Source organism: Rhyacophila brunnea, unplaced genomic scaffold (assembly GCF_057557595.1).
Source record: "Rhyacophila brunnea isolate RB1 unplaced genomic scaffold, BYU_Rbru_1.0 scaffold_15, whole genome shotgun sequence".
In the NCBI taxonomy this organism is placed as follows: domain Eukaryota; kingdom Metazoa; phylum Arthropoda; class Insecta; order Trichoptera; family Rhyacophilidae; genus Rhyacophila; species Rhyacophila brunnea.
In genome coordinates this window covers 20,234,948-20,248,585 of record NW_028232806.1, presented here as the reverse complement: position 1 = coordinate 20,248,585, position 13,638 = coordinate 20,234,948, and the positions used below count along the sequence as shown (strand labels likewise).

At 30.3% G+C, this 13,638-nt stretch overlaps 1 protein-coding gene across 1 annotated transcript in view; it reads right to left on the bottom strand.

Annotated features, from left to right (window-relative positions):
- Nucleotides 1-1,537: 1,537 nt before the first annotated feature.
- Nucleotides 1,538-13,638, bottom strand: part of LOC147075022 (uncharacterized) — a 169,792-nt gene continuing 157,691 nt past the window's right edge. Inside the window, exons 4-6 of the mRNA XM_085943289.1 lie at nt 3,128-3,261; nt 2,097-2,328; nt 1,538-1,602 (exon numbers count right to left, since the gene is read on the bottom strand). Of these exons, the coding sequence (XP_085799415.1) occupies nt 1,538-1,602; nt 2,097-2,328; nt 3,128-3,261 (431 nt within the window). The remainder of the gene's footprint in view (nt 1,603-2,096; nt 2,329-3,127; nt 3,262-13,638) is intronic.

The following is a 13,638-nucleotide window of genomic DNA, read 5'->3' as shown; positions in this document are numbered from 1 at the left end:
AGCAGCCGGAACATCCTCTGACCTCTTTGAAATCACGTCAGGAGTCAAGCAAGGATGTGTACTTGCGCCCTTTCTTTTTATCATCATGATGGATTTCATAATGCGTAAGACGGTTTGCCCCGACAGTGGGATACGCCTACATCATGATGACACAAGCGATCTATGCGAAGAAAAACTGTGCGACTTGGAGTATGCAGACGACGCAGTCGTGTTTGACTCGACGATCGAGAGGTTGGAGGTGACCGTGAACAGGCTAGCCGCGAACTCGATGCGTGTGGGTCTTCATCTGAATGCCGCTAAGACCAAATCCATGAGCAGTGCTGCTTGCATCGACGCCGACACTCCTCTGCGGGTTTCTGGTCTGCCCGTCGAGCTGGTGTCCAGATTCAAGTACTTGGGTGCCACGGTTGCCGATGATGGTGGTATTTCTAGTGAGCTTGGAATCCGCATGGGTGAGGCGGGCTCTGCGTTCAACCAACTTGGAGTCGCATGGAGGTCAAGGCTGTATTCTGTGAGGACCAAATGTCGTTTGTTTAACGCGTGCGTGCTACCTGTGCTCCTGTATGGCTGTGAGACATGGCATCTTACTAAGCTTCAAGAGTCACGGCTTTTGAGCTTTGAGAATCGATGTCTCCGCAGAATCTTAGGGGTACATTGGTACAACCGCGTTACAAATATCCGAGTTCGTGAGCAGACACAACAGCCTTCGGTGATTGAAGTTATCACGAAGAGACGATTCACGTGGCTGGGACATGAATTCCGGATGCCGCCAAAGAGTGCGGCACTTTGTACCCTTGTGGCACAGCCTCAAGGGTTCCGTCGCCGTGGCCGGCCCTCCCTCACCCTGCAGCGATGCTACAAAAGCGACCTACGTGCTGCAGGTCTGACATGGCGGGAGGCACAGGAGTTGGCGATGGACCGAGGGAAGTGGCCTAATGTTGGGACGTGACAAGGTGAAAGAAGAAGAAGAAATAGAATAGGACAATACTCAAATCACTTGGAAATTATATACTTTTATATTAAATATGCGTAATTGGGTATTAGACAGCTAAGAGCACTACTACTATTGTAGATTCATGTTATTATCACTTTTATCTTCAAATTGCGTTAAAATCTTGAGTTATTACGTGAATAAAATTCATCATGTAGGAGGGTTCTAGAACCAAAAAACGGTATAGATTTCATTTTCGTAAAATGTTGCGAAGTCATTTAAAATGTCTTATATCTTTATTAACCCATTCGCTTCGTCCAACGCAACTGGTTCGTTGTCCATCAGGTGGCCATTAGATATAATAAGCATGTTATTTAAATGTGGTAATGAAATATTAATTTAAAGGTCCGCAGTGAATGAATCAATTAGATTTAAACTAATCAGTACCCTCGTGTATTAGTATGGTAATTTAAAATAAATATTATACTTAAACCATAATAAAATCAGTACCTACATTTCTAACTATAAAAATAACATGTAGGTATAGTAAAGTTTATGAGATACTTAAAAAAATATAATTTACAGTAGTTAGTAGACAACTACTCACTAGCAAGAATAATGAATAAAATATGGTCTTTTAATAAATTCAGGAATAGAGACGGTTAAAGCTTCTGTAAAGAACATAAAATATATATTTTTTATAAAACATTATAAAATTGTATTATCTCTTTGCTGTATTCTTTTACAGAAAAACGTTATTTTTAGTAACGATTTCCATATTTTTAGTGTAACTCCAATACCGATTGATTGGTTGGGGCTGTTAGTTTCAAAGCCGGTAACCTCCATATTCAACCATTTAAAAAAAAGTTACAGAAAATGTTTTTTTTTATATAAATTATATTTTTTTATCAATACATAGTTGTTCTTTTCTCATATATTATATTTATTTTTTGTAAAACCTCACACAAAAATATTTCTTGTATAATAGTTTGAAAAGCACTACATTTATAGTTTAAGAGCATATTAAAGTGATTTATCAATTTGAGCTCATAATTATGTATAAATATCGTATCCAACAATATGTAGTATTGTATTATTAGTAAGTATTAGATTTGAGTGTAACTTATTAATTAAAAAAAATAATGAAATAATCTATAATTTTTACCTGCAACACTGTTGTGACCCAAAACTGAAGCCAATTGTGGTCTATCTTCCTTGATCTCTACTGTATGGCTGCTAGCTTTATACACGTCAAAAAGAGAGGCTTCACAGCGCAGACGTAGCTTAGAAACGGAAGTCGAGCTTCCCAGAAGATCCGTTTCAAGCTCCAGGGTAGAACTTGATGACTCCATACCATCAGGTGCGGTAACTATGGAAGATACCATGAAACCGGGAACCTGCAATATAAGTCCATACATTAGTATACTATTACATATACATACTTTTTTTTCAATATACTAATAAATTTTGTAAAAAGCCAGTAAGTGAATCTACGACCGAGCTCAGTAAGAGATTTTATTTTATTGGGGACCAGCATCTGGATTATTTACAAGAATTAACATAGTATCTTATAAACTCGTGCTGGAGTAGTTTCACATCTATCTCTGAATTAGACATTTTTTTCAACTCCTCAACTTTTTGGAGCCAAAGTGCACCCAGGACGTTCCAAATATTTTAGGATCCTGACGTCTACCTCTCCTGCGATTTTCAACCTTTTTTTGACGTTCTCAACCTTTCAAAGCCAGAGTCATTCTGAATATTTTGAGAGCCTTACACTACCCTTGAAGCTCTTAAAACAACCGAAAGGATAGAGGTTCGATAACGACCAGAAACTGAAAAGGTGGAGCAAAAATTATAACAATACATTAATTGTATATAATGATATTGAGGTTGCTAACCCAAAAGAACTAATTGAATTGGTGAAATTGCATTTATGGTGTTAAATTACATAATATATATTATAAAGAACACCCCATTTTCAACGTTTTTACAGTGGATCAACAAAAAATATTCCAAAGACGATTTTGGTTTTGTTGAGAGAGTTAATAGTGAAATAATACATAACGAACCTAACAAAATTCTTTTTTCAAAATTCTCTCCTGTAAAGTTGCAAAATGATACTGTCGTCTTTCTGGCTTCGTAATCTCGATTTACATAAAATGTGTTTTATTTTACTAATACAGTAATTCGAATTACCTTTTGCTCGTTCACAAACCACGTGATGTTAGCTGCAGGGAAACTTAAAGATGAAGAGCAATTAGCTCTGATGTGGTCACCAGCTGAATATCTCAACCTATCCACTGTCACGGTTGGCTCGTGATCTGGCACCTCTGTAAAATAAAATTTAAAAAATCAATTTTGATAGCAAGTGAAGAATTTTTTTTTAAAAATGCCCACACGAAGTAATATGAGGCTGTTAGTTTCAAAGTCGGAACCACCATCATTTTGAAATAATCGCAAAAAATCGTCAAGCACATTTACAGTATGTTAGAAAACATATTAAAAAGCAAATATTGAACTAAAATTATCATAACGTCATTAAAATTAATAAAAAATATTTTCCAAGTTAGTCGTGAATAATCATAAAAATGGCGGCTGATGATTATAAACGAATTTGCAATGAACTTCCGGTTTTTAGTTGGCACGCGCAGTTAAATTTGGCATTTTTTGAGTATACATACGATTTCTAATTACAGAATCAACATCAAGAAAGATATCAAAAAAGTAATAATGGAGGTTACCAACCTTAAAACTAATATTCTTATATATAAGAAATTGTGAAACATATCCATATGATTTCACGTTGTATTGCAGTTTTTTAATAACAATGATACAATTGCCATCAAATTTAATATTACATACACATCGTCATAATCAATTATATATCTTCATTTAGGTATGATTTATTACCATTTTGTACAAAATTTAGTACTTAAGGGCCAAATAGGTTAAAAGAAACGTTTTAATGATTTCTCGTAGCTATTTAAAAAAAAAAGTTTATATCTCCACTCTGAGCATAACCATAATTATTATTTGTTCATGAAGAAAAATAGTAATTGAATATGTAGTTCTACTTTAATTAACTATGTATTAATACATATTGTAAAACAGGGTAAAATGTACAGTAATCAATGAATATTTGATCAATTGAAAAACTACGACATATTTGGACTGATTTATAAATTTAGATATTGAATTATATGCAATTATCTGAAAACAACACGTATATTTGTGTTTATATAATATCAAAGGAGTTACTTGCAAGGTGGACTATGTCTACATTCTTTGACGGCAAGAAGAGACTTAAATATCCGAAACTGAGATGGCAGATTTGGGAATTTAGGAATGCCAGGCCAAAGCACCTCAAAAGCTTTATCGCTAGATTGTCTCGAATGTATTATTTTTTTAGAAGATGCCAAAATCCGTCAAGTGCTTAGTGCCGGAAATGATGATGATTAAAAAAAATGAGAAGATTATGTGCGTTGTATAGTAATCGGCTACTAATATAATAAAAACAACTGTCTGTTTTATTTTTAATATGTGATTTTTTTATACACTGTTTTCACATTTCGGTTGGTATTTGGGCAGGGTTTTACATCTGTCCGAAAAAAAGCACACAAATAATCGTTCAATTTGTCAATGTAAAACTTCAATTCGGACTCAAGTCCATGAGATTAATGCCCTATCCGTAATTGCCTGTACCCTACCATTGTATAACACTGAAAGGCACTATGGTAACTTTTAGCGATAAATTACAAATTACTCAGGGCGAGCGAATTGTACTGGCCTATCGACAAATCCTGGCGCAGGTGTGCCTAACAAATTGGTCCTCCACGTCTTATAATATGTTTGGCCCATTCATTGACTCTTTTATACGACTTTTTTTCGGATTATAAAATGTTTTATTTTCGCCCTGGAAATTGATTCCAGTATAATCTTTTAAAAGCCATTATTTTCGGCTGGCACATTTATAGAAATGGTTAGCTTAATAAATGTGAGAATAATTTTCTCAAAGTCACATTGAATGGCACGTTACAAAACTAAAATTTAAAAAAATATCATCAAAACTTTAGTACAACTTTTTCCTTACATTATTTCTCTCTTACTTATATGGTAATAAAGCATTTAGTGAAGTCATAAAAAATCAGAATATATTATATCGATATTAAAAAATGAAATAATTAAAAAAAAATAATAATATACAGATCGCATAATATCAATTATGCTACAAAAAAAAACAAATAACTATTCCTGCATTAATTAAATGCCGAAAATTTATTGAAATTATTTTTTAAACAAAAGGAGTATAATATTTAGGGTAATATAACTAAATTTCAGGTATGACTTGGTAATTGTGGTCAAACGACAATTGGAAAATGAACAAATACGCAATATTCGGACTCAATGGATTATTATTAATAAGAAAAGTAGTACTCAATGAACACCTTCACTCAACTGGAAATTACTCCTTAATTTCTCAATGCCTGTTAAACCACAACAATAAAGATCAACCTAAAAGTAACAAGTATGTTGGCCACCCTTAATTTTCTTTTTGATACACGTTATTAAAAGCAAAACCAGTTTTTTTCATTAATTATTGTATACAAATATAAAATTATAAACATTAAATAAAAATATTTTTATATAGCAGAATAATAATTGGTGTCCAACTCTATTTAGACTAATTATTTTACTGTCAACATCATGGACCTTACAAGGTGGGGGCTCTTGCCTAGAGGCCCGGGCTAAGGGGGGCCCCGGCGAGGCCAGTCGACCAGAAAAGTGAGATAAACACACTCCACAAATTTGCTTAAATAGTAAAAAAAATTGCCTGCGGTTCTATTTTCATTCAATAATGTTGGTACTTAAAATTATATGGTTGTAAGATAAAATTTTTAATTGTGTATCGACACTCGACAACTCCTTAATTCAAATGGATATATTAAAATATACAACAAGAAACACTAAATATACACATTAATTTTACCGCGTACACCGTTTGGAACGCTACTGTAGAGCATCACATTGCCTTTATCCTTAGAGATAGGTAAAGGGGAGGGGATCTTACACCCTATAATATCTTGACCAACTTTCATATCCACATGTTAATCTTTATAGCATTCTAATAATGATAAAAATAATCTGAAGAAGCTATGTCGTAACCCTATCAACCCAGAAACTACAACTAACTATACAAATTTTCAAAATGTGGTTTCCAAGTGTGTCTACGTAGTTTATATAATAATTTTGAACCTTACTCTACTTTCCATTTAAAAAATTTAATTTAAGGGGCTAAATTAAAACTAACTTCTTATATATTATTATAATCTAATATGATAACCTTGCACTGAACACAATTATCTAGTTTTTCTGCTGTATTTTTTGAGGATTTTTTTTCAATTACTTGGAAGTACTATTCTCGTATATTATTTATTTTTATATACCTAAGTATCAAACATAAGTTTACATTATACATATTTTAGTAATATACAAATTACTTATTTAAATTAACCAGGGTGTATTAATATCACTTAGCGTAGGTACTTGTAATAAATATAACCAAATAACAAGAAAACTGGTTAAAACTTTTTCAATAGCTAGAAGGTTTACGAAAATTGAAATTATTTCTAATTATTCAAGAATTCAAATCTCTCATTCGGCCGAAATAAACGAAAGGCAAAAATCACTTCATTCAAAGTTTATAAATTGATTTCGCAATATTAAAATGCCTGAAGACAAATTGAACCTTTCATGTTTAAATGCGGAAAGGAAAATTGAAAATAAGTAGAAAAGTATACAGAATGGGATATTATTTGACGGCCGTATTCTTTGTATAAGTTTTTTAATATAAACATAGGCATTTCATTAAAAAAATGGACTGGGTATACTATTTGTTTTAATATCTGGATATGAAAGGTACGTAAGTAAGGTATGTGTGAAATATCACAGCAAAAGAAAAATAAAATCATTTACTATTTTCATTTTTTCCCCGAAGGTACATAATCTTTTATATTTTCCATAGAATATATAAACTACTTTTCTTTTTTATAATGAAAAGCTTTAACTTATATTTTTCTATAAAAACAAGTAGTGTTTAAAGTTTTACAGTATACCTACTGTTTACCAATAATACAAAATATATCAATTCCAAAATATCGACTTATATTATTCTTAATAATTAAAAAACATATTTACGTGACAGTATATTTCTATTAGTACCTATTGTTAAATTATACAAATTATAACCCTTTATTTAATAGTTAATAATAATTTTGAATTACTAAGAAATGATTTTTTTATACAAAAGATTTAAGCAGAGTCATGTTATCCTAATTATATATGGAGGTGAGGTTATTTATTTAATGAGTGAAATGACTGTTAAACTATTGTATATTTTAATGCAAATCGAATATTTTAAATGGCTTACGACTGTGTAGTTTTAAATACTTACACTATGTTATTATAATAATATAGGTTACTTGGGAGTTGTCTAACATTTTTTTTTTAAATAAATAGATATCTTAACCATTTAACAGTTTCAAAGAAGCCCTATACATGCCATCAGTTTTTTTTTCTTAAATACAGCACTTCAAGAAATTGAATAAATGTAAAGATTATCTCATCTCAGAGATCTTTATTTATCTACGTATATCTCATAAGAGGTATAAATGATAACTCTACCTTTCAGGGTAGTGTTGACATGTGTCCCCCTGTCAACTATCTTAGAAATAGAGAGCATCAGTTGTTTATTCTCCCAAGGTGCAGAATCAACCTGCCACTGGTAAAGCCAATTGTGAGGGTGATAACTCTATTCAACCAAATCACTTCGGATATTGACATATTCCACCTACGTGAGGATGAGTATAGGTGGGCATTGTTTATAAAGTCTGCTTAGCTCATTTGATGAACTTCCTTGTATTTAATTTACATATATTTAAATAATAATAAACATAATTAAAATTATTGAAAAATCTTATTTAATGTTTGCCGTAAAATATGAAAAATTGTGGCGGAATGATTTTGCAATCTACTTTTGGTTTATATTAATAGTATATATTATCTAACAAATGGGATTGGATTTGATATTTTATGAATAAACATTCAATTCCTAAGTATTCATAGCACCAACATCAAAGATAAAAAGGCAAAATAGTATTTACCAACTCTAGGTAATTACAACCAAAATAAAAATAAGAAATTATTATTATGTGAAAAATTATACAAAAAAACACTACACATTTTTGAAAAAACTGTCTTTTTAAAATAGCACTTATGAAATATTTTCTGAATTATGTTGTAAAACAAATTTACTTCTCCATAACTATAGGACGTAAAAACCAATAAACTTCAATCAAAATATCGATCAATTTCAAGACATGGCACTTCCTCATTCAATATTTTCAAAGTGTTGATAATATTAATGAATCAAGTAAATTCCCAAGGGACAAGTACGTCTCAAAATTACTTAGCGTTGAGTGGATATCCTGTGGGAAAATATGACAAGAGATATAGGGTGGAGTAAAAAGATTAAATTTGTGGAATTTTATATAACGTAGTAAGTTTTTCCTGCAACTTTAATCCATAATTACATCATGTAAGCTAGGCTATGTAGGTTAATAAGAATATCTAATTATAAATCATTAAAGAATTAGTGTAGGTGAAAATTATTAAGATAAAATTTATACTTAGGGTTGATAATTAGATATTGTTCGATCTAGTTAAACTTATTTTATAATGACGCAAAGGTAATTTTTTGACGGTGGTACAAGATACGTTAGTTTTGCATAGGTAAGATATATATATATATGTATATAATTTTTCATGAGGCCTGATGTTAGTAGTGGAGTAAGTTGTACAAGTGAAACAATCAAGACTGTCCCGAACTAATAGATTATGATCCAGTTTCGTGTCCCTACTAGACAGACAAAAAATTGTGGCCAATTTAACGTTGATTTTTTAGAAGTTATCTTTCCTTTTCTAATTGATTTAAGTTGTATACTGATATATTTGAGTCATTGTTTGTGACCTGGGTTTTGTCTTTCTGTATTACCAGGTGACCAGGTGACATGACACTCATCAATGACAAAAAAAAAACTGACAGCGAATACAATTATTATTAATTCTCGTTTATATATTATTACCTAATTTAAAACAACATAAGAAAGTAAAAATCATACAACGTAGGTACTAAGTAAAGTATCAAATGTAAAACATATAAAACTTTTATATCCGTTCTTTAATACTAAGGATTGAATCTTTTTTGACAGGCTCTTATAACTATTCTGCCCTTCTAAGGAAGAAGGCAGTAACTGACTCTCACACACTTTCGAGATAAATGATATAGTGTGTTTTTTTTCAAACTTTAGTACTGTGAATTAATAAAAATTGGTGGTAATTTTTATTGGTAGGGTGTCAAAATAATAATAAACAAAATAATATTAAACAAGCAGTAACTGCAATGAATAGGTGCAATTACTGGTTTATTGCTAAAAAAATGTATTATATAATATATAAAATGGATTTTGACGGTATTTTAGTGATAATACTGATTTTAAAATGAACAGAATATATAGCTTTCAAAATTACCTAACGGATGGCATTCATTACTCAATTTTACAAATTTTGCGAGTTACTATCTTCTTCCTTAGAAGGGCAGTATTATATCTATATCTGTAATATATAACAAAAAATGTTAGGTATATTTTATTTTAATTTGAATCCTTATTTTAGGCCTATTTTATTAATTTTATTATTTTATCCGACTGTAATATTTTATTAATGTTTTTCGGTATGCTCTGTTTAACTGTGGTATTTTAAATATATTATTTCAAATGTGTATGCGCAGTATATAAGTAAATAATGTATTTTAACCGCACTGGAGATAGAACCCGGCACCCTCTGATAAAAATAATGAGTTGTTTTGGAAAATATTAACTGGATTTTTTAAACTCGTTTTTCATAGATGTTTAGTAAATATTTGTATTTTTCTTGAAGACAAACATAATTATTAATAAAAGACAGACATATAATTCATAGATTTTTTTAAATTTTATTCGTAATTCGTTCTAAGATGTATTATTAAAGACAGTGCTACGTTTTAAACAACACCATGCTACGCCATTTATGTATTATGTTAATATAACAATAAGAGTGATTTATAGTTTCCCGTATAATAATGCCTGTAATATATTACCTTTATAATAAACTACATGACGTATACTTACGAATAAATAGGTAATATTTTAGTAATACTTTGTAAATTGCTATATGTTTTTATGCTGATGCTTATGGTACCTGAAAATCAATATAGAGGAGAAGATATTGTTTATGGAAAAGGTAATTATTATTAGTAGGTAGTTAATATTACGGTATCTATATAATAATAGCACCTAGAATAGCTAATCGGTATCGTGTTGATTAATATTGTTATGGGTCTCGGGTTTGAATTCCGGGTTTGGAAAATTCACATAATAATAATATGTGTTTGGTTCCAAAAAATGGATTATTAGGTAGAGCAATAGTGGCTAACAACCATTTTTCTTAAAAAAATATTAATATAACCTCTATTTTGTTGTGCTTTTATGCTCAGAGTGAGAGTATTTATTATTATAATAAATATATTATGTGTCTGTCAGTGAATGTATATACAATCAAATATTGACAAAATCACAAAAATATATGGTAACCTTACCGAAAATTAATCTCGGTGTACCCGGATAAAAAAAAACCAGCGGGTTACACCCCTTAGTCTACGACAACATATCAAACGTGGATCGAACAAAAAATGAAAATAAACATTATTTTAATCATGATTTATCATTTAATAAGTAAATAGTTTGTACCCATGATGGTGGTCGAGTTGGCAGAGCAGCCATCCATAAAGCTTGAGTCAGATTTTAATTACGTCTGCTGAGTATAAGTATATGATTTTAATATCTATTTAATTCAATGCAAAACCACAAATATTGCTCGTAAAATCGGTCTACAGATATAACTATATTTTGTTACATTACAGGGAGTTCATTTCATACACCAATCAATTTTATTGTTTTGAAGTCGCGTTTTTTTTTTCAAATTCATTGTTACAAGTTTATTATAAATCAATTTTCTTATACTGCACCCCGTGTAAAATGAATAACAATGATGAATAGAAGATATTCCAGACTTCACCGAACAAAACATAACACCATTTTTCTTACTTTCTGACTTGTGAAATTTCTAGCGTTATCATTATTCCACAATGTTTCAAGCGCTTAGGGCATTGTGAACTTTTATCCATTTATTAAATAGAAAAAAAACGAGCAAAAAAGCTACGGGTGTAATAACCTAATGGGAATATTGCAAGTAAAAACTTACTACATAGATATACAACGTTATAAAATTATGGATAGTTTTTGAAGTGAATAAAATTGATCTAAAATGTCTGACAGCATTAGTGAAAGACTTTTTTTATATCTGATCGTATACGATATATTTGACATAATACAATGATTAATTATCATGTACCGTGTACTTACTTTATATTCTGATGAAATCTTGATAAAAAATAATATGAAAAGCAATTAAGGCATTCATTTAGGCAATGACTAAATACTTCCTATATTACAAGAACTGATGACATCATACTTGGTAATGATAACAATATTGTCCCAATAAGGCCCTAATGCATAGTAATACTAATTATTTTCTTGGACATACGAAGTAAGAAATATTGTGTAATAAGCAGTCCTCGGCAGAGAAATTAAAACACAAATGACAGTTGTCAAACAATTACGTATTCAACCAGAAATTAGGCACTAAATTAAATTATTGTTTAGAAAATATAATAGTCACACAACTGTTTTGAGTACGAATTATCTAAGCAAACACAAAAAAATAAGCAGCACATGTAAATATATATAAAATTCGGAAACACCTTTGAAAATATTCCTGAAAACATATGGTGCTTGGCGGGCTTGAACCCGCATCCATCGGATTCCGGCCAGTGAGTATGTTTTACTCGTTTAGTAACCAGTAACCTATATAATTACAGTCAAATTTACTAATTATAATGAGACTGAAATATTTATCAAATTTATATTGACGACTGTTTGAATGTTGTAGCAGACATAATTATTATGTATATTTCTGAGGTCTTTCCGAATTGTCTATGTTCAATAAAGAATTTGTATTTACTTTGAATTATTCGTTGATTATAAAAGCATGTTATAAATACTAGGAAATGGTACAGCAACCGTTGAATTATTAAATTAAAATTTATATCTAGAATAATTTTAAAATTTTAGGCAGGTATATTAATAAAAATATTTTAATACTTTACAGGAAAACTCGTAATTTTATCATTTCCATTCTTCCATTATTGCTATGTTAGTGATGGTTTTGATAATAATTGCATAGTATTAATAATTGGTGACTTTTATAGACCTTTTTAGAATCATAACCTAAAACTCTCGATATTGTAATAAAGGTAAATATTATTGTATTCTTAAGACAAGTAATGCATTAACATTTGGAAAAATAAGTCATCTGCAGTATGTGGCAGAAGGCGAGTATAAAAGTTTTTGATCCGGATAATAATCTGAACTCAGAATCAATCATAATCTACTGCAATCTATAAATACCTAAATTATTGAGAAAGTCTCTAGAACACTTCCTGCATACACATTGATAAAAAATTGATGTTCATCATTTCGTGTTATAACCTAAAAAAATAGATGAATGGTTAATTAAAAAGTATATGCTAGTAGATGGCGAGCAATGACAATATAGCCATGCTACTCACGTTAATTTTAAATGACTAGATTTACTATGCTTTCACTCGTCTGTAATGGCTTTCTGTTATGGTTATTGCTTTTAAAGAATTTGCAGCATTTTACTACGAGTACTATTGGGTATGTACTCATGTGCATTCCCAGACAAAAAAACTACTGATACTTCACATCCAAAAGTAGGGCGTCGACATACGCTCGCATAAGACCGAATGTTGGTTAAAAGGGGTCAATGTTTATGTCGTGTTATTGTTTGCAAATTATTTAAATAATTGTACTACTGTCTTGTTTTTAAACGCTTTTTTAATCAAACATTTGTATTTAGCATTATATTAATACGAGTATTAGTTAGGAAATTTAAAATTAAATGAATATAATTTATTGTTAAAAAATAGTTAAAATAAACGTTCTAAACTCGTATGTTCTAAATAATTGAAAAGCAATAACTTTCTCTGCAATATTATACAATCTCAAAAATATTAAAATTCTTGAACACTTTTGCCTTTGAAAATTTTAATTAAATTGAATATTCAAATAAAGTATCATCAACTACAAAAAATAGTTTTCTCACTTATTATCCATAAAACACGTTTAAGCACTTTTTATATAACGAAAATTTAAGTAGGTTCGTACACCTGATAAGTTCTTAAAAAAACTGTAGCATTGATTATGTAATTTCTAGTGAGTACCTTACCTAATTCCGAACACCGAAAAAGTATAAATAAAAATATAGAATGAATATTATTATCACAATGGAAATTTCGTTCATGTAAAGCATCGTATTTATTCATCTACGAGCGGGAACTTTTTCAACTCTAACCGACTCATGTCATTCTATTTTCTCATCTGGAGCTTTTATTTTGAGCTTTTCGTTACACCAGTGAGGGTTTACTATTTAAATATAAAAAAATAAACGTACAAGCTGGTTTAATTTTTCTA